This window comes from Elephas maximus, chromosome 3 (assembly GCF_024166365.1).
Source record: "Elephas maximus indicus isolate mEleMax1 chromosome 3, mEleMax1 primary haplotype, whole genome shotgun sequence".
NCBI classification, from domain to species: Eukaryota; Metazoa; Chordata; class Mammalia; order Proboscidea; family Elephantidae; genus Elephas; species Elephas maximus.
Genome location: NC_064821.1, coordinates 148,938,652 through 148,964,743, shown reverse-complemented (window position 1 = coordinate 148,964,743; position 26,092 = coordinate 148,938,652). Strand labels below are relative to the sequence as shown.

Below are 26,092 nucleotides of genomic sequence, written 5' to 3'. Positions count from 1 at the left end.
TCGCCCTTGTCCTTTGCCTCGTGTTTCAAACCTCTGCCTCCTCCCCAGTCCTTACTCTTGCTGATGATCTTGCTTTCTGCTTCACTGAAAGAATTGAAGCAGTTGCTTCTACCTTTTCTGCTTCTGTCCTTTTGTCTTCTAGACAAGAAACTCCTCTTGATTGTAGCTAATAGACATCTTCAGTAGGAAAAGTATGTCCTGCATATTAATAGGAAGGTTTTGAAGTAGATGATTGAACTTCATAAGAGAGAGATGTACCACAGTTCCAAGAAATCCTCTCCATAACACAGGGCTTTTCTCTTCCTTTTTCCCACTATTGTTGCTTTCACTCCTGGAGCAACAGTTTATGAAACTCTTTCTTTTCTCCCAAAAGGTATTAGAGTTAAAATACATCTGTGTCACCTGGGCTCTATTTTAGAGTTAAAATATCTTCAAAGATAGGAGAAAAAAAAAAAAAAAACTAATGTATTGAGCACCTTCTGTGTGCCAGGCCTTGTGCTATGTAGGCACATCAACTCACTTAATCTTCAAAACTGCCTTATAATGCAGGTTTTATTATCCTTATTTTTAATATAAGGAAATTGAATCTCAGAGAAGTTAGGGTATGAAATGCAAAATGCAGACATGCTGTACGATCAGATTTTTGTGTGTGTGTGTTACACAACAATTAAAAAGTACTCCTGGTATATCTGTAAATGTCACTGCTTGTGACTGATCCAGACCCTGGTTTCTCAGTGCTAAGGCTCATATAGCATTGGTTAGATTTTACAGAGTGCCTCAGTAGCCATTTCTTATCTTTTTTACATTTGAACAGGCTCAGCTGTCATGTTCTAAAAGTTAAAAATTACTTTCGTATAATTCTTTCTTTGGCCTTGTTTCCAGTCTCAGACTTGATTGCTCTCAATGACCCTGTGATAAGAAGGTGAAGTATTTCTAGAAAAACTGGTATGTGTAAAACCTCTCAGGATATTTTGAAAGTTGTGGGAAATTTTTTAGTATTGGATTATTTATGCAATAGTGAAAAAATTTCAGTCGCCTAAATATTTACTCTATTATGGTAGTGCCTCACTACCCAGAATCAGCAAGGAATGAGTAATTGCCCATCATTAAGGAACTAAAAGTGGAATTTATCTTTATCAGTTGCTGAAACTTCAAAATAAAACAAAATACATTTATTTTTCATAGAAATTTTGGAAAATATAAACTTGGTATAAAAATACGCCAACCTTCTCTTGGTGTCTCTAGGTTATCATTATATATATCAACTATTTTACCATCCTAAATATGATACACTAGCGAAACCTCAGGCGGATAGAGTCCTTGTTTGTCTTTTACTGAGTGTCTGTGGACTGCTGTGTTTTCAGAGTTGTCGCATCTGTCTTCTATAAAAATTTCCCAACTCCTTTGCGGACAGGCTGTCAGCTCTTCACACTGTATGCCAACCTTTTTCAATTATTCTTTTCTAATTATCTGTTTAAATCACTTGTAATGTAAGAAACTAGATCATCAAGCTAAAAATCATTTACCGGAGATTTAACTGTGGAACAGTCACTAGTACTTGTGTAATGAAGTAGTTCTTAACTTCGTTGGACCATGAACACATTTGAGGATCTGATAAAAAGCTATGGAATTTCTTTTTTCTATGCAAAGATGCATGTATGAATACTTAAATTTGCATATAGTTTCAGGGGTTTTATGAATTTCCTCAGTTTTACCCATGGACATCAGATTAAGAACCCCTTGAACAAATCCAAATTTGCTTGAGTTACATTTAGAGAGGAAATACAGTGTACTGTATCGCTGCTTCTGCTTGCAAACTCAATTTATAAAATTTCAAAGGCCAAAAGGTAAAAAAAAAAAAATGTTGACACAAAGGGGCATCACCTCTACCTACAGTTGAGAACAATGTTAGCTATCGTTTAATTACTGAGTAGCACTTTTGTATGACCAGCAAATGGACTTAAAGCTGCCTGTGGATTTATTTATAGGTCAGAGGAGCTTCCGTATTGGAATAAGTTCAGTGATTGACTAAGAGTTAGTAAAGCTGTCCCTATCACTATTAATAATGAGTTGCATTCTTCCAGACAATTCACCTAACCTTCCAGTTTCTTCATTTGTAAAGCAGGGAAGTTGCACTAGTCTAGGAATCTGTAGACTGTTTTAATGCTAAAAATAAATAAATAACACTGAAAATAAGGCTCTGAGTAAAAGTGAGTGACTTGGCTCTCCTATGGTAGCATAGTCTTTTAGATTAATATTTTGAGTGCTTGGATTACTTGGATTTATTTTTGCTTTATTTATGTTACAGATAACAGAAATTACAGAAGAATAAGGCACCTATTCATAGATATTTTCAATACATACAAAGTTTTAGAAAAGTTAAATGTAGATAGATTGAAAAGAATACTAGCCTTATTAAATATTATCATGTAATACAGTTTTATCTAGTGGTATGTAAAAGGTGCAGAATTACGGTCTTGTAATTGAGGCATTTTAAAAAATGTAATAGGTAATTTAAGATTCTGAGTAAATTTTTGCTGGTAATAATTCCCCTTATACAACTAGCCACCTTTGTTTAGTCAGCAAAAAGCCAGTTGATATTTTCCAAATTATCATTTATTTTGTGTTTTATTTTTTTGTGTTTAATTAGACAAGTAAAACTTGAGATGGATCAGTACAAAGAAGAGCTGTCTCAGATGGAAAAAGAAATAATGCATCTAAAACGAGAAGGAGAAAATAAAGCACTGCATCTTTCTCAATTAGATATGATCTTAGAACAGACAAAGACAGAACTAGATAAGAAAACAAATGCGGGTAAGCAACTGGTGCGCTGAGCTCAGCTGCCTGCTTATTTCTATTTTTAAAGTGAGAATTTGGGATGGTGGGGTTGGAAGGAACAATGAGTAGCCAGTATTTTGCTGGATATTTTTAATTATATTATTTTATAAAGTTTTAAACGATAAGATGTTTTCTATATAGTTCTACAATTACCCTTTCTTCTTAACAGTGAAGGAGTTAGAAAAGTTACAGCACCATACTGAAACTGAATTAACAGAAGCCTTGCAGAAACGAGAAGCGCTAGAGACTGAACTGCAGAATGCTCATGGAGAATTAAAAAGTACTTTAAGACAACTGCAAGAGTTGAGAGATGTACTACAGAAGGCTCAATTATCACTAGAGGAAAAATACACTACTATAAAAGATCTCACGGCTGAACTTAGGTGAGCTAAATAGTAAGAAATTACATTACAGTTACAGGTATTTCACTTTATTATTCTGACTCTTTGGGTGATACAAAGCTAGAAAGAATCCAAATGAGTAAAAACGTTTCAAATTCTGATTGTATGTTTAATTAAGTTTGTTTTTGATTTCTAAATGTCAAACTTATCAACTGCTTTAATCCACTGTTGCTTATCATAATCAGCCTATTCCATGCTCTAGCTCCATTTAATTCACTTGCTGTAGTTAGCTGCTGATACCTGCACCTTCTGTCTTGGGACCATTTTACTCTGGCCCTTTCCTGTATCCCATAATGGTAAAAAAATGATTGGGTCAACATGTACCATACTGTACCCATTGCTGTCGAGTTGATTCCAACTCATAGCAACCCTGTAGTATAGAGTAGAACTGCCGTGTAGGGTTTCCAAGGAGAGCCTGGTGGATTTGAACTGCCGACCTTTTGGTTAGCAGCTGAACTCTTAACCACTATGCCACCAGGGTTTCTGGGCCAGCACATAGCAGTGGCTAATAGCAAAACAATAGTAATATTGTTACTTGTATTAAGCCATTGTTCTGTGCCAGGACTGTGTCAGGGATTTCACATATGATCTCATTATCATTTTTTCACAACAATCCTGTCAGATAATTATTGTCAGCCTACAGTTGAGAAAACTGAGGTTTGAGGAAGTTAAGTAAAATGCCCAAGGTCATACAAGTAGTAAGGTCAGAGAAGGAAGTTAAACACAAATCTGTCTAAAGTCTGGGTTCTTAGATTAGCAGGTTGATAGCATAGAATGGTAAGCCAGCACACATGTATGGTGAGTGGGGATGGAGAGCTAGACCAAATACAAAGTAGAGGAAATAGATCCAGAAAAGGGAAATAGTTACAAACCAGGATATGAAATGTGGAATAAAGCAGCAGGACAGAGAGCAGCAAAATGATCCAGAAACTTAAATGCTGTATCCCAGGATTCAGTGCTGGGTCCCCTTCTCTTCTCTACCCGCTAACTCATCCTTAGGAAATTTCATGTAGCTTTAAGTACTATGTGTCAAAGATTTCCAAGCCTGTGTCTCTAGAATTGACCTCTTCCCTGAACTCCAAGCTCAGATATCCAACTACCTACTTGTTATCTTCACTTAGATATTTTTAAGAGAGTCTCAAAGTTGGCCAAAACAACTAATTTTTTCCCTCACAACCCTGTGCTTCCCCATCTCAGTATCATGCAGTTGCTCAAACCAGAAGTCTGCGAGGTTATTCTTGCTATCTCTTAGCCTCCTTTCTTTCATCCAATATATAATTAAGTCATATCAATTTTATTTCCAAAACGTATTCTCAAATCCATTGATTTCTTCGCCTCTTTTCTGTTATTCCCTCAGCACAAGCCATCAATACCTGGTCTGTTACAGCAGATTCCTAATCAGCCTCCCTGCATACATTCGTGCCCTGCCTACAGTTCACTCTCCACAGAAACCAGTGATAAAACATAGATCATATCACTTCCCTACTAAAACCTTCTAATGCCCAAAACATTCAGAATAAAATCCAAGCTTCGTATCCCGGCATCGAAATCCCTACATGATCAGGTTCCAGCCTCCCTCTCTGGTCTTATTTCATACCACTCTCCTTGCTCCTTTTTATTTTTCTTTAAACTTACTAAGTTTGTTCACATCTTAGGTCCTTTGCCATAGCTGTTTGTTCTGCTTGGAATAATGCTACGGCCAGTTTCTTCTTGCCCTTCTCATTTCCTCAGAGTTGCCTTCCCTGACCACCCAGTCACTATTTCATCACCCTAGTCAATTTAGCTGTTTATTATCTTCTCCCCCACCCCCAAATTAGAATGTAAGCTCTGCGAGATCAGAGACATCTCTTTTTTTTAACTATTAAATCCCTAGTTCTTAGAACTCGGCATATGGAAACCCCCCCCAAAAAATAACCAACTGCCATATGGAAAGCATCCAATAAATAGTTGCTAAATGAATGTTAAGTGAATGAATGTATAAAAGAAGTAAACAGGAAAAATCTTAAATTCTATCTAATAGCTGAATTTTGGGACCTCAGCTATTTACATAGGCAGAAATTAGAAGTTTTCTTTAGAATTCATTTCATCTTATTTTTGGATTATTAGTTTTAGCCTCGTTTTATAACTTTTGAGGCTTTAGAAGAATAGTAAACAACTCATTAAAGTAAAAGTTCAGAATCTGCTTTTAGAAATCAATATCTTTATTCAGTATTGTTTCACATTTCGGACTGGAAAATCATATGAGGATATTCAATATCAACACGTTCAGCCTTGGTCATATCAGAATTTAGAGTTCCAGATTAAAACTCGCTGATCACATTCTGCAGAGTGGTAGATTGTGTCAGTATTAAGCACTTTCATAACACAAAGTTGTACACAAGTTAGAGCTCTAGAAGGACTAAAGTTAAAAAAAAATAAAATTTTTATATTAGAATTCAGTACTTTACCATACATAAGGCATCATTTCGAGTAAAATCCCCGTGAGAAACACAGTGGTCATTTCATGAGCTATGGATATCAGAGGTACCAACCATGAGATAAGTGCCTCATTCAGTTGCAGTGAAGTCATAACTGTTCTACACAAGAGTTCCAAACACTCACTTCATCTCTAGATGAAAAATATAAGGATTTTTTTTTTTTCATTTGTATACTAATTCAATCTTATAGCCTTAGGAGTGCTTTAACATTTAGCTTAAATTATCCTACAGTAATACAGTTTGAATTAATATATTTACTTTTACCTTTTTAAAACATTCTGTTGAAATAATTATGTGGATAATGATCATTTTCTTTACACATTATTCCTTTAATTTGAGACTTCTCAATCTCAGTATTCATTTGAGCTCTTCCTATTGCTTTTAGCTTATAGGGAAGGTAAACCAGTTGACTTAATTTTTTAAAATTATAATAATTCTATTGTTTGCTCCTTTTTTTTTTTTTTCCTTTACTAAATCACAGAGAATGCAAGATGGATATTGAAGACAAAAAGCAAGAACTCCTTGAAATGGATCAGGCACTTAAGGAGAGAAATTGGGAGCTAAAGCAAAGAGCAGCTCAGGTTGGTTTTCTTGTTGTTAGGTGCCGCGGAGTTGGTTCTGACTCATAGCGACCCTATGTATAACACAATGAAACACTGCCTAGTCCTGCACAACTTAGCCCATTATTGCAGCCACTGTGCCAGTCCATCTCATTGAGGGTCTTCTCTTGTTCGCTGACCCTCTACTTTAGCAAGCATGATGTTCTTCTGCAGGGACTGGTCCCTCCTGATAACATGTCCAAAATATTGCTATTCATAAGGTTTTCCCTGGCCAGTTTTTTCAGAAGTAGGCTTCCAGGTCCTTCTTCCTAGTCTGTCTTAGCCTAGAAGCTCCGCTGAAACCTGTCCACCAAGGGTGACCCTGCTGGTATTTGAAATACCCATGGTAAAGCTTTGAGCATCACAGCAACATGCAAGCCACCACAGTACGACAAACTGACAGACATGTGCTGCTTTACTGATTATATTTTAATACCGTTTTCTATTATGACACAATCACACAAGGTTTCAGAGGTCACCAATTTTTTGTAAATTGGACATTTTTGTAGCACGTTTATTTTCTGTGTATATATATTTAAAAATTAGAAACGTACAATCTCTTCTTAAACTAATTTTTATAGCAAGCAGGTTTTCTGAGAATGAAGGTTAGCATAGTATCTGAGTCTTTGATCTCATATTACTCTATAGTAAAAGAAAATAGGGTTAAATAAGGAGTTACTTGCTCAGCAAATAATACCTTGTTCCAGAAGGTGTTATTTAGTTATTGTTATCCAGTATAAAATGGAATCTGAATCATTTACTTGTCATTTATGAACATAATCTTATGTTTTCTGTTGTTTTCTATAATATATATGGGCTCATCAGCTAGTATAATTAAGCAATGATTATTTTCCCCACTCCTTTGAATAAATTACATGAGGTAATACCCACAAAAACAATTCCACAACACTTTCAGTAACTACATTCCAACCACACAAATTTTCAAATGAGAATAGAATTGAACAGCATGTAATGTTACTTTTGTATTTAGGTTACACATTTGGATATGACTATCCGTGAACATAGAGGAGAAATGGAACAAAAAATAATTAAATTAGAGGGTACTCTGCAGAAATCAGAATTAGAACTTAAAGAATGCAACAAACAGGTAAATTATAAAAAATGTTACTCATTTTAAATTGTTTAGCTCCTTAGCTGTAAACATCTACTATTCACGTAAGTAGGACTTTTTATAGAATATATACAATAAAAACACTGCAGTCTAAATATTCTCCTACATGCTACTTTATTTTTCTCCTGTTAATGTTATTTTCAGTATAGTTTTTCTTGTATCCGTGTACCCACATATTTATTATAATATGTGCAGATATCTGAATATGTATAGAATATCTCTGTAAGGGTTTGCAAGTAATTCTGGTAACAGTGGTTGCCTCTGAGGAGGAACATAGTAGAAAGGGGACTTTCTTTTTACTAACTTTGTACCTCATGTACATAATACCTATAAAATTTTTTGTAAAGTCATATAACATTTGTTGTTTTGTTGTTGTTGTGTGCTGTTAAGTCATTTCCAGCTCATAGCAACCCCCTACAAGGACAGGGTAGTACTGCCCCCAAAAAACCAAAACCAAACTCTCTGCCGTGGAGTCAATTTCGGCTCATAGCGACCCTATAGGACAGAGTAGAACTGCCCCCTAGAGTTTCCAAGGAGCACCTGGTAGATATGAACTGCCAGCCTTTTGGATAGCAGTCGTAGCTCTTAACCACTATGCCACCAGTTTTTCCAGAACCGCTGCATAGGCTATAATTTTTACCAGAGCAGATCGCCAGGTCTTTTCTCCCACGGAGTGGCTGGTGGATTCAAACTCCTGATCTTTTGGTTAGCAGCTGAGTGCTTGACCATTGCGCCACCAGGGCTCCTTCCTTTGTTATTTTAATATACCCTGATTTTCTTCCTATACAAATGTGATTGAGACGTTCAACTTTTTTAGTATATTAGGTATACATGTAAACATCTTATTAGGCATAAAATTCTTATGTTTATTTCCAAGTTACGGGTTATCTTAAGAAAAAACACATTTTTATGTTTTGCTTATTTTAGATATGAGTGTTTAAAACTTGACGTACTTGGAATGCGGCTATGATTAAAGAATTATCTTTCCTTAGTTACCTTAATGTTGATCATCTGTTTAAAATTCAGATAGAAAGTTTGAATGAAAAATTACAAAATGCCAAAGAACAGCTTCGAGAAAAAGAGTTTATGATTCTACAAAATGAACAGGAGATAAGTCAACTGAAAAAAGAAGCTGAAAGAACACAACAAAAGATGAAAGAAATGGAAAGCGTAAGCAAATTATACAAGTACTATTCTCTGAAGAGTAAAATAATCCTTTATGTTTTAAACTGGTTCATTTTAATATTCAGAAACTCTGCAATAGATATTCTTAGGCTCTTTGTGTCTTCGGCCTTGTAAAATATTTTATTCTGATGGTCTAGGTATTGTCAAGGCAATGTCTTATTTATCTTTATAATCCCTACAGGTTCTGGCATGGTATCTGTCACATAGTAAATCCACAATATGTGCTCATTTTGTCAATAAATATTTTTTGAGAACCTACTATGTAATAGATCTGAAGATACAGATATTAATAAGATATAACCCTTTGTCCTTGAGGAACTCCTCCTAGAGAATGAACAGATAGATGATAATTGTACGTTATTGAGGCCTAGTGCCTTACTGAGTTTCCAGGTGCAGTTTGATGACTTCATATTATCAGATTTCATGTGTGTTGACCAGTGGACTGATTCTACTTATTTGCATTTTTGAAAAGTGAATTTGCTTCCCAGGGCTTCTTGTGGTTGTAACTTTTTCTTTTTTTTAAATACTGTACTCAACTTTAAAACTTCAGCTCCTTATTGTGTTTAACTGATTGGCTGATTGATGATCCATCCCTCTCACTAGAATATAAATTCCATATGGGCAGCCACTCTGTCTCCTTTGTTCACTGCTATATCCTCAGCACCTGTGGAACAGTATATGTCACATAGTAAACATCAATAATTGTTGAATTATATATATAAATCAGTCTGTGAGAGCAAATTCAGACCCCAGTGAGAAAAATGTTTACTGGCCCAAATCATTTCAGGTTCCCTAATATAAGTACTGAGTAAAAATATTTACATGATTTGTATGTTAATATATAACATAATTGAACCCTGGACCCCTGTTCCAGTAACCAGGACCGCCCTAGTAATTTATACTCATTTCTCTCCCTCGTCAGTCCTGAGATCAAGCACCATAACCTGCTGTGCAAACCAGTCCAGTGAGACTAAAATCACTCCCTTCTCATGCCAACTTGTGTGGTAGATAGCAAGTCCTACTCTACATGTCAACTGTAGTCTGTGGAACTCTCAACTCCCCTGTTCTTACTCAGTTCAGACCCCAGCTGCTCACTCAGCCCTTCTCTCTCTCATCCCTAGCAATCCAGGGCTAGGTCAGTGGGTAGCAGCCAGAAGCTCAGGAGTCCACATGACTTCTATTTCAGATTAGCTGGCCCCAAATTTAAGGTTTTCCTCTATCCCCCTCAGGGTACCAGCTGCAAGCTTGGGAGTCCACGTGACTCCCTCTACTTCAGACCAGCTGGCTCCCACTACTCCCTTGGGTCCAGTAATTCACTGGAATGACTCACAGAATTCACAGAGAGTATACTATATTTCCTATAGATTTATTACACCAGAAAGTATACAAATGAAGAAATGCATTGGGTGAGGTCTGGAAGGGGTTGCAGCATGGAGCTTCCATGTCCTAAAGGATGTGCTACCCTGACCTCTGCATGGTCACCAACCAGGAAGCTCCTCTGAGCCGCCATGTTCAGGGCTCTTATCAGCATCACCACGTGGCCATGATAGATTTTATCATGCTTTGTAAGGCTCAGTCAGCATCGTGGCCCCAGGTGATCCCTCTTGGTCTGGTCAGCCCCCATTCATTAACCCCAGGTGTTGGTACAGCTTGAGCAAGGTCATATGGCTTTATGCAAGGTGATTCTACACCTTGCACCTGCCATCTAACCTGCCTCACTCAGCAGGTTTGGAATTACTAACTTATTCTTCACTGATACATTTTTTTTCTCTTTAAGGAAAAAGAAAAAGGGGGAGGGGGAGTATCAGCCTCTGTGAAACATTGTACTTTAGCAGGGAATAAGGTCATAGTCTTAATAACCCAGCTGTGTAAATTATTGGTGACTTTTGACTACCTTTGCCAGTATATTCTTCATCTGACCTAATCAAATGTTAATTTCTTTTTTCTCGATATATTATTGTGTATTCTGTCATAAATGTTATATTCTAAATGATAAAGGCTTATACAGCAGTCAACTTGCATATGTTAAAATCATGCAAAAGATGTGAATACGAGTTACTGATAGATATGGTACTTTCTCATTTTCTTCTCACGAAAGCATAAAACATTTTCTGAATATCACTTTCACAGTGGGTGATACTTCATTACACGTTAAATTTTATAGGGGTTTAGTTGGGAGGAGGAAATTCACTTATTAAAAGAGAAATCAGTATAAGAAACAGGTTATCTATATCATTTCATTTTGAAACTTACAAATATGCTTTTTATTTTCAGGTTATGAAAGAGCAGGAACAGTACATTGCAACTCAGTATAAGGAGACTGTAGATTTGGGGCAAGATTTGAGGCTAACCCAGGAGCAGTTGCAGAACTCTCATACAGAAATGGCGGAGGCTCGTCGTCAACAAGTACAAGCACAGAGAGAAATAGAAAGGCTCTCAAGTGAGCTGGAGGAAATAAAACAGCTCTCTAAAGAGAAAGTAATTTCTATTCTAAATAATTATATTCAAATATTAATATTTTTAACATTAAGTTTTTAGAAGTGTATGATTCTTGCAAAAGTCAACTGCGTTATATTTAGCCTAATTTTGTAATATAATTAGGAAGTCTCTCAGAACTGAGTTTTAGCCAAACTAATTAGTTTTCAATACATTGATTTATAAAGCGTTTTAGACTTTTAAGTGAGTTTAAAGTATCACTTGGAGATAAAGCAAATAAAATTTTTTGAGTAGAAGTGCTTATATTTGTAGCTACTCTTAGAAATGAAAAAATTATAACCTAGATGTGCAACTTTATGAAGCCTACAGTCTTTGAGAAGCAAGAGCACTAATATGAATTCTGTTTCTCCAGTGTTTGGTAGGAGGTTACCGTATTTTTATGCAAATAACATACAGCTCCTGCATTTGTTTGCTGGCCCCGCCCTCTCCCTGCAAGACACTCTCAGGAGGGCTGCCTTGCCAGTCTTCTTCCACATGTTGCTATAAAACAAAATTAGCATAGTGCGCTTAGAAAAATACTTTGCAGGGGAGGATACAGCTGGCAAACAAACGTCCTCACCGATGCCCTAGAGAAGTTCTTGTGCATTTTCTGCCCCCCGTACCAGAAACCCTGGTGGTGTAGTGGTTAAGAGCTACATCTGCTAACCAAAAGGGTTGGCAGTTCGAATCTACCAGGCGTTGCTTAGACACCCTATGGGGCAGTTCTACTCTGTCCTGTAGGGTTGCTATGAGTAGGAATCAACTTGACAGCAGCAGGTTTGGTTTGGGTGTTTGTTATGGTACCAATTCAGTATAGGAATTGAGTTAAAATATTTTTACCTTTAATTTTGGTTAACATAACTCTGTTGCTATTCACATTTCTGTGTTGTTAAATTAACAGAATATAGGAAATTTTTATTAGTGATATATTGAGTACTTGGGGTATACTAGGAAAAGGAAAGCTGTCTAATTTTATCTAATTTCTGCCCTTATCAGTAGTATCGAAGTTTAATCAGTTTTATCTGATAAATTAATCAAAAAGTGAATCAGTGCAGAATTATTAAAAAATGATACATTTTTTTAAATGTTATGTTTTAACACAAAACTCTAAGTATACATTCATGTGTAAGTCTTTTGATTTTGGGCCAAAGCCTTGATTCTTCATATATGGGTCCTTTGATTAGAATTCTACCTACTTGTAGGTAGAATAACCGTACTCATATTTCATCATCTATAGTTTCCAATTTTGGTTTCTTTAAAGTGGAGGGAAAATTAGAAGATATTTGTGAACCAATCAGAGTATAACATCTGTTGTATTTTTTATGAGGTTTCCTGGAATATTTTACAGCTCTTTTGACTACTTCTAATTGGGTAGCAGATTTTTGTGTTTCACTTTCATTGAGCTATTCCAAACCATATAACTTAATTTTCATATAAAAATAGCTTTCTTTTTGCATGTACATAATGTATAATAAAATTATGTAATTACAAGCACAACCAGCATAGGTTTGGATAAAAACACAAACTGATCCTTGACAGGCAAACGATGTATCTGGTAAGCAGAAGTACACAGGCATACCTAAGTGTAGACTGTTATTTGCCAGAGTTCAGCATGCCGCAGTCGTTAGTTTTTTTCTGTAGGACACATTGGTTAATGAAATTTTATTATATTATGATGGCAAGCAGTATACTAATATTCTCTCATTTCGGAGTCTCTTAAATGTCTAGATTTTAAAGTGTGCCATTTAATAAGTTAAAGTTGTGTGTGTGTTTATATAATATACAAGATTAAATTATTTCTATTATGTACTGGATTAGTTTAGCTATAATAACTATATGAACAAGTTATATAGCCTTTACTCAATATGTCATTTTAAGGAAGTTCATGGAAACCATTTAGCTGAAGAACTGGGGGCTTCTCAAGTACGTGAAGCTCAATTAGAAGCAAGGATGCAAGCAGAAATCAAGAAATTGTCAACAGAAGTAGAATCTCTCAAAGAAGCTTATCATCGTGAGGTAAAAAAATAAGTTCCATTAGCCCCCACTAAGGTGGGTTGACCTATCTGGACAGAAGTATAAGTCTGCCTTTTAAATGTTCGTTATAGTGATCCATAATTCATTGTTCTGGTAGCCTAAATATACAGCTTTCTCTTAATATCCAGTGAGCTAATATACTGTGGAGTTAAGAGCTTGAATTCCTGAGCCAGGAAGACTGGTTTCAAATCCCAGCTCATCAGTGAGCAGTTGTTTAACCTTGAGCAAGTAGTTTAGCTTCTCTATCAAAAATGGATATGATAGTGATATCTATCTCATAGCACTGTGGTGAGGATAAAACGAATTAATATATGTCAAGCTCTTCGACCAGAGCCTGGCTCCTCCTTCTCTTTTTCCACCTATCATCGATTATAAAGTATCATGTGCCAAAAACTAACTGGATATATTCAGTAACTCAGATAAGCAATTTCATGTGACCTGAATCTGTGTTATTTTTGTTAGATGGCGTCATGTCACTCATAGGGACCCTGTGACGATACAGTGAAACACTGCCCAGTTCTGTGCCATCCTCAAAATCACTGTTATGTTTCAACACATTGTTGGAGCCACTGTGTCAATCATCTCATTGAGGATCTTCCTATTTTTTGCTGAGGGTCTTCCTATTTTTTGCTGAGGGTCTTCCTATTTTTTGCTAACCATCTACCTTACCAAGCATGATATCCTTCTCCCAGGGACTGCCTCCTACTGATTACATGTCCAAAGTATGTGAGACGAAGTCTCACCGTCATCGCTTCCAAGGAGCATTCTGGCTTTACTTCTTCTGAAACAGATTTGTTCGTTCTTCTGGGAGTCCATGATATATTCAATATACTTTGCCAACGCCATAATTCAAAGGCATCAGTTATCCTTTGGTCTACCTTATTCATTGTCCAGCTTTTGCATGCATATGAGGCGATTGAAAATACCATGACTTGGGTCATTCAGACCTTAGTGCTCAAAGTGACATCTTTGCTTTTCAACACTTTACTTTTGCAGCAAATTAGGCCAGTGCAGTACATCATTTGATTTCTTGACTGCTGCTTCCATGGGTGTTGATTTTGGATCTAAGTAAAATGAAGTCCTTGACAACTTCAGTCTTTTCTCTGTTCATCATAATGTTGCCTATTATTGGTCCAGTTGTGAGGATTTTTGTAGTCTTAGTGTTGAGGTATAATCCATACTGAAGGCTGTAGTCACTGATCTTAGTAAGTGCTTCAAGTCCTCTTCCCTTTCAGCAAGCAAGGTTGTGTCATCTACATATCACAGATCATTAATATGTCTTCCTCCGATCCTGATGCTACGTTCCTCTTCACATAGTCCGGTTTCTCAGATTATTTCCTTAGCATACAGATTGAATAAGTGTGGTAAAAAGATACAACCCTTGCGCACACCTTTCCTGATTTTAAACAATGCAGTGTCCCCTTTTTCTGGTCGAACATCTGCCTCTTGGTCTATGTACAGGTTCTGCACGAGCACAATTAAGTGTTCTGGAATTCCCATTCTTCCCAATGTTATCCATAATTGGTTATGACCATGCAGTCAGATGCCTTTGTGTTGTCAGTAAAACACAGGTAGACATCTTTCTGGTATTTTCTGCTTTCATCCAGGATCCATCTTTTATGAGCAATGATATCCCTCCTTCTATGTCCTCCTCTGAATCCAGCTTGATTTTCTGGAAGTTCTTTGTCCATATACTGCTGTAACCAGTTTTTAATGCTCTTTAGCAAAATTTTATTTGTGTTTGATGTTAATGATATTGTTCAATATTTTCTGCCTTCTGGTGCATCACCTTACTTTGGAATGGCCACAGATATGGGTTAATTCCAGTCAGTTGGACAGGTCTCTGTCTTCCAAATATCTTGGCATAGATGAGTGAGCACCTTCAGCCCTTCATCCATTTGGTGAAAAATCTCAGTGGATATTCCATCAATTCCTGGAGCCAGAAATACAAGCTGGATTTAGAAGAAGAAATGTCACTTTCTCTCTCAGATTGATCATGGCTGAAAGCAGAAAATACCAGAAACATGTATACCTGTATTTTTGACTAAGCAAAAAGCATTCAACTCTGTTGATCACAACGAATTATGAATAACATTGTGAAGAATGGGAATTCTAGAACATTTAATTGGGCTCATGTGGAACCTGTACATAGACCAAGAGGAAGTCATTCATTCAGAAATTATTGAACAATATCATTAACATCAAACACAAGTAAAATTTTGCCAACGATCATTAAAAAGTAGTTGCAGCAGTAAATCAGCAGGGAACTGCCAGAAAATCAAGCTGGATTCAGAAGAGGATGTAGAACAAGGGATATCATTGTTGATAACGGATGGATCTTGGCTGAAAGCAGAGAATACCAGAAAGATGTTTACCTGTGTTTTATTGACAACACAAAGGCATTTGACTCTGTGGATCATAACAAATTATGGATAACATTGGGAAGAATGGGGATTCCAGAACACTTAATTGTGCTCATGTGGAGCCTGTACGTAGACCAAGAGGCAGTTGTTCAACCAGAAAAAGGGAATACCGCGTGGTTTAATATCAGGAAAGGTGTGCATAAGGGTTGTATCCTTGTACCACACATAATCAATCTATATGCTGAGCAAATAATCCGAGAAGCTGGACTGTGTGAAGAAGAACATAGCATCAGGATTGGAGAAAGACATACTAACAGTCTGATATGCAGATGACACAACCCTGCATGCTGAAAGGGAAGAGGACTTGAAGCACTTACTAATGAAGATTAAAGACTATAACCTTCAGCATGGATTACACCTCAACATAAGTACAAAAATCCTCACAACTGCATCAATAACCAGCATCATGATAAATGGAGAAAATTTTGAAGTTGTCAAGGATTTCATTTTACTTGGGTCCAAAATCAACACCCATGGAAGCAGCAGTCAAGAAGTCAAACAATGCATTGCATTGGGCAGATCTGCTGCAAAAGATCTCTTTAAAGTGTTGAAATCAAAGATGTCATTTAGAGGACTGAGGTGTTCCTGACCCAAGTCATGGTGTTTTCAATCGTCTGATATGCATGCAAAAGCTGAACATGAGGAAGGAAGACCAAAGGATAATTGATGCCTTTGAATTATGGTGTTGGCAAAGAATATTGAATATACCATGGACTGCCATAAAAATGAACAAATTTGTCTTGGAAGAGGTACAGCCAGAATGCTCCTTAGAAGCAACAATGGAGAAACTTCATCTCACATACTTTGGACATGTTATCAGGAGGAACCAGTCCCTGGAGAAGGATATCATGCTTGGTAAAGTTGAGGGTCAGTGAAAAAGAGGAAGACCTTCAACAAGATGGATTGACATGGTGGCTGCAACAATGGCCTCAAGCATAACAATTGTGATGATAATGCAGGATCAGGCAGCATTTTGTTCTTTTGTACGTGATTTGGCTAGGAGTCGGCAGCAACTCAGGACACCTAACAACCAACAACAACAGCTTTCAACCGTGATTCAGCTGATCAGCAATGGTATCACTAGTTTCATGTCCTTTTCTGAATCGAGTTTGAATTTCTGTTAGTTCTGCAAATGTTTTTTGAGTTAGCTTCAGCAAAATCTTACTTGCATGTGGTATTAGTGGTATTGTTCTATAACTTGCGCATTCTCTTGGATCACCTTTCTTTGGGATGGGCACAAATATGGATCTCTTCTAGTCAGTTGGCCAGGTAGCTGTCTTCCAACTTTATCAGCGTAGATGAGTGAGTGCCTCCAGCGCTGCATCCATCTGTTGGAACATCTCAAATGGTATTCCACCAATTCCTGGAACCTTGTTTTTCCCCAGTGTCTTCAGTGCAATTTGAATTCCTTCCTTCAGTGCCACTGCTTCTTGATCATATGCTACCTCCTGAAATAGTTGAACATCAACCAGTTCTTTTTGGTATAGTGACTTAATGTATTCCTTCTGTCTTCTTTTGATACTTCCTACAATGTTTGATATTTTGCTCATAGAATCCTTGAGAATTTCAACTTGAGGCTTGAATTTTTTGTTCAGTTCTTTCAGCTTGAGAAATGCTGAGTGTGTTCTTCCCTTTTGGTTTCATTCAATTCTTTTCTTTGTTTTCTCAAGCTGTCCTTTGAAATCTTCAGCTCTTTTACGTCATCATTTCTTCCATTTGCTTTAGCTACTCTATCTTAAGAGCAAGTTTCAGAGTTTCTTTGACATCCATTCTGGTCTTTTCTTTCTTTCCTGTCTTTTTAATTTCCTTTTACTTTCCTCATGTATGATGTCCTTGATGTCATCCCACAACTCGTCTGGCCTTTGGTCATTATTGTTCAGTGCATCAAATCTCTTCTAAATTCAGGGGAGATGTACTCAGTGTCATATTTTAGCTCTCACAGACTTGTTTTAATTTTCTTCAGATTCAAGTTGAACTTGCATATGAGTAATTGATGGTCTCTTCTGCAGTTGGCCCATGGTTTTGTTCTAAGTGATGATATTGAGCTTTCTCATCATCTGTTTCCACAGATGTAGTTGATTTGATTCATGTGTTTTCCATCTGGTGAGGTCCACATGTATAGTCACCATTTATGTTGTTGAAAAAAGATATTTGCAATGAATAAGTCATTTGTCTTGCAGAATTCTGTCTTGCGATCTGCGGCATTGTTTGTGTCACCAAGGCAGTATTTTCCGACTACCAATCCTTCTGTGTTTCTAACTTTTGCATTCCAATCACCAGTAATTATCAGTGCATCTTGATTGCATGTTAGATCAATTTCAGACTGCAGAAGGTGGTAAAATTCTCCAGTTGCCTCATCTTTGGCATTAGTGGTTGGTGTATAAATTTAAATAATAGTCATATTAACTGGTCTTCCTTGTAGGCATATGAATATTATCCAATTCCAAGGTTGTACTTCAGGATAGAGCTTGAAAAAAATTTTTTTTTAATTTTTATTGTGCTTTAAGTGAAAGTTTACAAATCAAGTCAGCCTCTCATACAAAAATTTATATGCACCTTGCTATATACTCCTAATTGCTCTCGCCCTAATGAGACAGCACACTCCTTCCCTCCAGTCTCTCTTTTCGTGTCCATTCGGCCAGCTTCTAACCCACTCTGCCCTCTCATCTCCCCTCCAGACAGGAGATGCCAACATAGTCTCATGTGTCTACTTGATCCAAGAAGCTCATTCTTCACCAGTATCATTTTCTATCCCATTGTCTAGTCCAATCCCTGTCTGGAGAGTTGGCTTTGGGAATGGTTCCTGTCTTGGGCTAACAGAAGGCCTGGGGACCATGACCACCAGGGTCCTTCTAGTCTTAGTCAGTCTGGTCTTCTTTGAGAAGTTGGGGTCTGCATCCCACTGCTCTCCTGCTCCCTCAGGGATTCTTTGTTGTGTTCCCTGTCAGGGCATTCATCAGTTGTAGCATGGCGCCATCTAGTTCTTCTGGTCTCAGGCTGATGTAGTCTCTGGTTTATGTGGCCCTTTCTGTCTCTTGGGCTCATAGTTACCCTGTGTCTTGGTGTTCTTCATTCTCCTTTGCTCCAGGTGGGTGGAGACCAATTACAAATATTCTTTTTGATGACAAATGCAACACCATTCCTCTTTTCATTCCAAGCATAGTAGACCATATGATTGTCTGATTTAAAATGGCCGATACCTGTCCATTGCAGCTCACTAATGCCTAGGGTATCGATGTTTATGCATTCCATTTCATTTTTTTTTTAATTAACTTTTATTAAGCTTCAAGTGAACGTTTACAAATCCAATCAGTCTGTCACATATAAGTTTACATACATCTTACTCCCTACTCCCACTTGCTCTCCCCCTATTGAGTCAGCCCTTTCAGTCTCTCCTTTTGTGACAATTTTGCCAGCTTCCCTCTCTCTCTCCTCCCATCCCCCCTCCAGACAAAAGTTGCCAGCACACTCTCAAGTGTCCACCTGATATAATTAGCTCACTCTTCATCAGCATCTCTCTCCCCGCCGCTGACCAGTCCCTTTCATGTCTGATGAGTTGTCTTCAGGGATGGTTCCTGTCCTGTGCCAACAGAAGGTCTGGGGAGCATTGCCGCCGGGATTCCTCTAGTCTCAGTCAGACCATTAAGTCTGGTCTTTTTATGAGAATTTGAGGTCTGCATCCCACTGATCTCCTGCTCCCTCAGGAGTTCTCTGTTGTGCTGCCTGTCAGGGCAGTCATCGATTGTGGCCGGGCACCAACTAGTTCTTCTGGTCTCAGGATGATGTAGGTCTCTGGTTCATGTGGCCCTTTCTGTCTCTTGGGCTCTTAGTTGTCATGTGACCTTGGTGTTCTTCATTTTCCTTTGCTCCAGGTGGGTTGAGACCAATTGATGCATCTTAGATGGCCACTTGTTAGCATTTAAGACCCCAGATGCCACATTTCAAAGTGGGATGCAGAATGTTTTCATAATAGAATTATTTTGCCAATTGACTTAGAAGTCCCCTCAAACCATGTTCCCCAGACCCCCACCCCTGCTCCGCTGACCTTTGAAGCATTCATTTATCCCGGAAACTTCTTTCTTTGCTTTTGGTCCAGTCCAATTGGGCTGACCTTCCATGTATTGAGTGTTGTCTTTCCCTTCACCCAAAGCGGTTCTTATCTACTGATTAATCAATAAAAAACCCTCTCCCTCCCTCCCTCCCTCCCCCCTTCGTAACCACAAAAGTATGTGTTCTTCTCAGTTTTTACTATTTCTCAAGATCTTATAATTGTGGTCTTACACAATATTTGTCCTTTTGCCTCTGACTAATTTCGCTCAGCATAATGCCTTCCAGGTTCCTCCATGTTATGAAATGTTTCACAGATTCCTCACTGTTCTTTATCGATGCGTAGTATTCCATTGTGTGAATATACCACAATTTATTTAACCATTCATCCGTTGACAGACACCTTGGTTGCTTCCAGCTTTTTGCTATTGTAAACAGAGCTGCAGTAAACATGGGTGTGCATATATCTGTTTGTGTGAAGGCTCTTGTTTCTCTAGGGTATATTCCGAGGAGTGGGATTTCTGGGTTGTATGGTAGTTCTATTTCTAACTGTTTAAGATAACGCCAGATAGATTTCTAAAGTAGTTGTACCATTTTACATTCCCACCAGCAGTGTATAAGAGTTCCAATCTCTCCGCAGCCTCTCCAACATTTATTATTTTGTGTTTTTTGGATTAATGCCAGCCTTGTTGGTGTGAGATGGAATCTCATCGTAGTTTTAATTTGCATTTCTCTAATGGCTAATGATCGAGAGCATTTTCTCATGTATCTGTTGGCTGCCTGAATATCTTCTTTAGTGAAATGTGTGTTCATATCCTTTGCCCACTTCTTGATTGGGTTGTTTGTCTTTTTGTGGTTGAGTTTTGACAGAATCATGTAGATTTTAGAGATCAGGCACTGGTCTGAGATGTCATAGCTGAAAATTCTTTCCCAGTCTGTAGGTGGTCTTTTTACTCTTTTGGTGAAGTCTTTAGATGAGCATAGGTGTTTGATTTTTAGGAGCTCCCAGTTATCTGGTTTCTCTTCATCATTTTTGGTAATGTTTTGTATTCTGTTTATGCCTTGTATTAGGGCTCCTAGGGTTATCCCTACTTTTTCTTCCATGATCTTTATCGTTTTAGTCTTTATGTTTAGGTCTCCATTTCATTTTTGACGACTTCCAATTTTCCTAGATTTGTATTTCCTACATTCCACATTCCCATTATTATTGGATGTTTGCAGCTGTTTCTTCTCATTTTGAGTCGAGCCACATCAGCAAAGGAAGGTCTCAAAAGCTTGACTCCATCCATGTTCTTAAGATTGACTCTATTTTGAGGAGGCAGGTTTTCCCCAGTCATATTTTAAATGCCTTCCAGCCTGAGGGGCTCATCTTCTGGCACTGTATGAGACAGTGTTCTGCTGCTATTCATAAGGTTTTCACAGTTTTTTCAGAAGTAGAACACCAGGACCTTCTTCCTATTCTGTCTTAGTCTGGAAGCTCCGTTGAAACCTGTTTACCATGGGTGACCCTGCTGGTATTTGAAATACTGGTAGCATAGCTTCCAGTGTCACAGCAACACACAAGCCGCCACGGTACGACAGACAGACAGATGGGTGAATCTATAATGCTTTGTAATTTCCAACATTTGTTCTGATATTAGGTTAGATAGAAAGGTAATGCTAGAACCTGATACTGTGTGTTTTATCATCTATCAGTATATCCTCAGCCCTTGTAGAAATGGGCCATGCTATCAATTAGATTAGCATATTTCTCTGTCATTTAAAAAACTGCGTTTGAAGATGTCATCCAAAATCTTTGTATAAGATCTAAATAAATTACTTCTTTTGGATAGTTCTTATAAAGCATCTTTCTGTATGGCAGGCATTGCAAATACATTTATATTAAACTCCTTTCAAAGATCAGTTTAGTAACATCTTTGTTGAAGATTGGTGGGACTTGAGAGGACCATATCTGGCTTAAGTGCACTTAGATTCAGAAGTATTTGAAAACTTTGTGTCTGCCAAACAAAACACATTTGTAAGCTGAATCCAGCTCTCAGGCTAAGAGGTATCAGCCCTTGGTCTTCAGAGACAAATGTCAATGCAGTCAGAGTCAACATAACTAATTGATAGTAACTGCTCAACTTAGTGACTGTCTCAGTTATCTAGTATGGCTATAACAGAAATACCACAGTGGATGGCTTTAACAAAGAGAAATTTATTCTCTCACAGTTTAGGAGGCTAGAAGTCTAAATTCAGGGTGCCAGCTCTAGGGGAAGTCTTTCTCCCTGTTCTGGGGAAAGGTCCTTGTCATTAATCTTCTGGTCTAGGAACTTCTCAGTGCAGGAACCCGAGGTCCAAAGGACGCACTCTGTTTCTGTCTCTGCTTTCTTGGTAGTATGAGGTCCCCCATCTCTCTGCCTGCATCTTTCTTTTAGATCTCGAAAGAGATTGACTCAACATACAAACTACTGTTGTAGATTGAGTCCTGCCTCATTAACATAACTGCTTCTAATCCTACCTCATTAATATCATGGAGGTAGGATTTACAACACATAGGAAAATCACATCAGATGACAAAATGGTGGACAGTCACACAATACTGGGAGTCATGACCTTGCCAAGTTTACAAACATTTTTGGGGGACACAATTCAATCCATAACAGTGACCATCGGTAATAATTAATCCATCTCAAATGTTTGCCAATAACTACTCATTACACTTACTATATAGTCTCTATTCTGTTTTTGGAGCCCTGGTGGCACAGTGGTTAAGAGCTCAGCTGGTAACCAAAAGGTTGGCAGTTTTAATCCACCAGCTGCTCCTTAGAAACCTTGTGAGGCAGTTCTACTGTGTCCTATAGAGTCACTATGAGTCAGAATCTATTCGGTGGCAACAGGTATTCTGTTTTTATCTGTAATTATCAAATTTTTTACTATTAGTTTTGTAAGCCACCCAAAATTTTAAGCAGATAGTATAAAAATAAATTGTAAAAAATTGGTTCTAGTATTGTTTAATAATTAATAATATTTTATGTATATGATATAAAAATATGTAATTGTTTTCCTCCTCTTTGGTAGTTAACAGATTTATTTTTAAGGCGTGTATATATACAGTCTGTGTGAACATGAGAGTATATTATTAAAGTGAGGGAGAGTTAAAAAAGGAAATCAGTAATTTTCATCAGCATTTTAAAAAAAATACTGTCAGCCAAGTTACTTAATAATTGAGAAGCTCTTTTTTTGGGTGAGAATGCAATGTTTTTTAACTTCTTGTTGTGGAAAATTTTAAACATATTCAAAGGTGAAAAATAGTATAAATCCTCCTGTGTTTATTATCACCTTGAATAATTATAAGCTTGTGGCCAATTTGATTTCATCTGTAAACAAACCCAAAGCCATGTTTATCATCTAAAAGGCAATGCTTTTGAGAATGAAAAGCGATTCTGTTAATAATTACACCAGGACACCAGGCCCAAAACCCACTGGGAAGTAGGGGCACCATAGTTTTAACCTCATCCACATCACTTCTACTCTTGCCCCATTTCCACATATTATTTTGAAGCAAACCCAAGATATAATAATTTTATCTGTAAATATTTCAGTGAGCATCTCTAAAAGATAAGGGCATTTTTTTTTTAATGTAACCACAATACTGTTATCAAACCTAAAAACTGGCAGTAATTCCTTAATATCATCAAATATCTAATAGTTGTTTAGTTTTCCCCAATTGTCTCAAAAATCTTTATAGTTGGTTTGTTCAAATCAGGATCCAAATAGGGTCTATTGCATTTGGTTAACTGTTCGTAAGTAAATTTAATAGCTTCCTTCTCCCCTTGTTCTCTCTTATATTTTATTTGTTGAGAAATGAAATGTTTATAACTACAAACAGAATTACTTTTTTTTTAAGAGAAGTAAGCGGAAGTGAACAGTCTCGGGATGTTGTTGAGACCAACTCCCTCCTATCTTCTTTCTTTTTTTCCTTTTCTAATTTTGGGCCTATATAGATGCTTTCACATCAAGAGAACCATGCAAAATGGAAGATGTCTGCTGACTCTCAGAAAAGTTCTGTTCAGCAATTAAATGAACAATTAGAGAAGGCAAAACTGGAATTAGAAGATGCCCAGGACACTGTAAGCAATTTGCATCAACAAGTTCAAGACAGGAATGAAGTGATTGAAGCTGCAAATGAAGCATTACTTATTAAAGTAAGTGAGTATATACAAGGACATGAAGCAAATATATGAAAAAGTAAATTTATGACTTATTTTTCCTGTCCTTGTTTGTAGAAGAAAATGCTTTGCTGCTAACAGAGAGGTTGGCAGTTTGAACGCCAGTCTACTTCTGTAAAAATTATAGCCTTGGAAACCCTATAGGACAGTTCTGTTCTATCTTATAGGGTCGCTTTGGGTCAAAATTTGACTGGATGGCAATGGGTTTGGTTTGGATGTGACCAGCTCTTGACCTCTTTGAATAAAAACACTTTATTTAGCAGGTGTTGATTTGGGAATTATTAAAATGATGTACATCATATTACCACAGGAGAAATAATCTATAAATGTTCAAATTCAAACTCATCACTCATAATGTTTACTTTAGACAGTTTCATACTTGATGTACCTAAAAAGGTAGAAGCATTTTTCAAAATCAGTAAAGTTCCTTTAAAAATCATAAAGTAGAAATTGCAAGATTATGTTCAGATTTTTTTTTTTTTACTGAATTTGAGTATGTTGTTGTTAGGTGCCATTGAGTCGGTTCCAACTCGTAGCAACCCTATGTACAACAGAATGAAACACTGCCTGGTCCTGCACCATCCTCACAATTGTTGCTATTATTTGAGTATAGACATCATTTTTTATGTAGCCCATTGCTACTTGGAGCCCTGGTGGCATAGTGGTTAAGAGCTTGGCTGCTAACCAAAAGGTTGGCAGTTCGGATCCATTAGCTGATCCTTGAAAACCCTGTGGGGCAGTTCTACTCTGTCCAATAGGGTCACTATGAGTTGGAATCGACTTGACAGCAGTGGGTTTGGTTTTTTTTTTTTTGTATTGCTACTTATTCACTTCTATTGATCATGGCAGTTTTCTCTAGAATTTGGAATCAATACCAATATTGAGATTAAAAATGCAACATTGGTTCCAAACTACTAATAATGTATGATAAAGTTGTCAGCCAAGACCTTAGAAAAGAACAAATAAACTCACTGGTACTTGTGAAGTAATAACTGATTTTATAGCAAAATGGGAGTTAATCAAATAATATCTCAGAAATATTGCTAGTTACTAAACTGAACACTTAAATTCCTTTTCTAATAAAGTTGATATTTACAGTATTAGAGGAAAGCTAAATAGATATAATCTAAAATTATGCTTAGGTTAACCATTCTAGTTATGCTTTTACTGAAACATTAATATACCCTGTGTTCTGGAGATATACAACATTTATACAAAACTACGACGCTTTACTGTGAAGAATTTACCCTAAAAATTTAAAAGATTTAACGTTGTATCCTTTGTCCCAGTAGGTGTCCCTCTTGGAGTACATTTATCAGTTATTCACAAGTTTTTAAGTTCAAATGCTTAGAAAATTGCCACAATATTGGCTGAATAGCAGAAATTCTTAAATGAGCCAAAGACGCAGAGATAATGTAATGTGCTTAGCTAATATACCAGCCTTGTTGACTAACAGTAGCTCTCAGGTCAACCCCAAGTGGTTCTAAAGTCTAGACTGAAGAGGAGGCAAGGCAAATAAGAGAAAAAAAGAAGAAAGGAAAAAACCACTAGAAGAGCAGACAGCAGACTTAACTGTAACAATCAGAAGTAGCTGTATGGGTGGGTTTGTAAATAATGGAAAGCAATTCCATTGACAGCAGCTGTAAATGACAGAGAACAGAAACAGAAGTGAGGGAGGGAGAAGAGAAGAAGAAGGAGTTTGAGGCAACTAGTCTTTCTAGCTCACTTCCTCTATTACTCCAGCTGGTTAGTACCCTAGTGTTTAAGGACAGTTGGGGCAAGGGCAAAACTGAGACCATTTCCTGAGAGCCCTGAGGCATCACTATATTATGGTACAATATGATAATGATCACTGCAGTGACTTTCCTTGAGTCTTAAGAAAAAGTCGGAATATTTACTGTATTCAGTACACTATATTTCATTGTAAATGCTATGTGTTAAACTGTCAGTTAAGTGGAATTCTACTTATCTGAGATACCACATTTCTCGATCTTGGCACAAGGGTAAAAAAAACCCCAGCAGCACACAACCACCACACTGTGTGAACTCTAGAGCTACTTTGATTGCGGTTACCAGAATGTCAATGCAAGATTTACTACAAAAAAACAGGCATTCTATCTAGCCACTTATAAATAAAGTATATCTAGATACCAAAAACCAAAAAAAAAAAAAAACCCGTTGCCATTGAGTTGATTCGAACTCATAGCAACCGTATAAGACAGAGTAGAACTCCCCCATACTGTTTCCAAGGAGCATCTGGTAGATTCGAA

The 26,092-nt window shown here is 37.2% G+C and overlaps 1 protein-coding gene across 13 annotated transcripts in view; it reads left to right on the top strand.

Annotated features, from left to right (window-relative positions):
• CCDC18 (coiled-coil domain containing 18) overlaps window positions 1–26,092 on the top strand; it is a 198,758-nt gene that overhangs the window by 67,366 nt on the left and 105,300 nt on the right. For all 13 annotated transcript variants that reach the window (XR_007516706.1, XM_049879760.1, XM_049879761.1 and 10 more), the window contains exons 20-27: window positions 2,651–2,814; window positions 3,008–3,221; window positions 6,198–6,297; window positions 7,307–7,423; window positions 8,474–8,617; window positions 10,907–11,110; window positions 12,986–13,123; window positions 23,598–23,798. Coding sequence is in view for 12 of the 13 variants with exons in the window: in XM_049879760.1 (XP_049735717.1) it covers window positions 2,651–2,814; window positions 3,008–3,221; window positions 6,198–6,297; window positions 7,307–7,423; window positions 8,474–8,617; window positions 10,907–11,110; window positions 12,986–13,123; window positions 23,598–23,798 (1,282 nt within the window). In the remaining variant the exon portion in view is untranslated. The remainder of the gene's footprint in view (window positions 1–2,650; window positions 2,815–3,007; window positions 3,222–6,197; window positions 6,298–7,306; window positions 7,424–8,473; window positions 8,618–10,906; window positions 11,111–12,985; window positions 13,124–23,597; window positions 23,799–26,092) is intronic.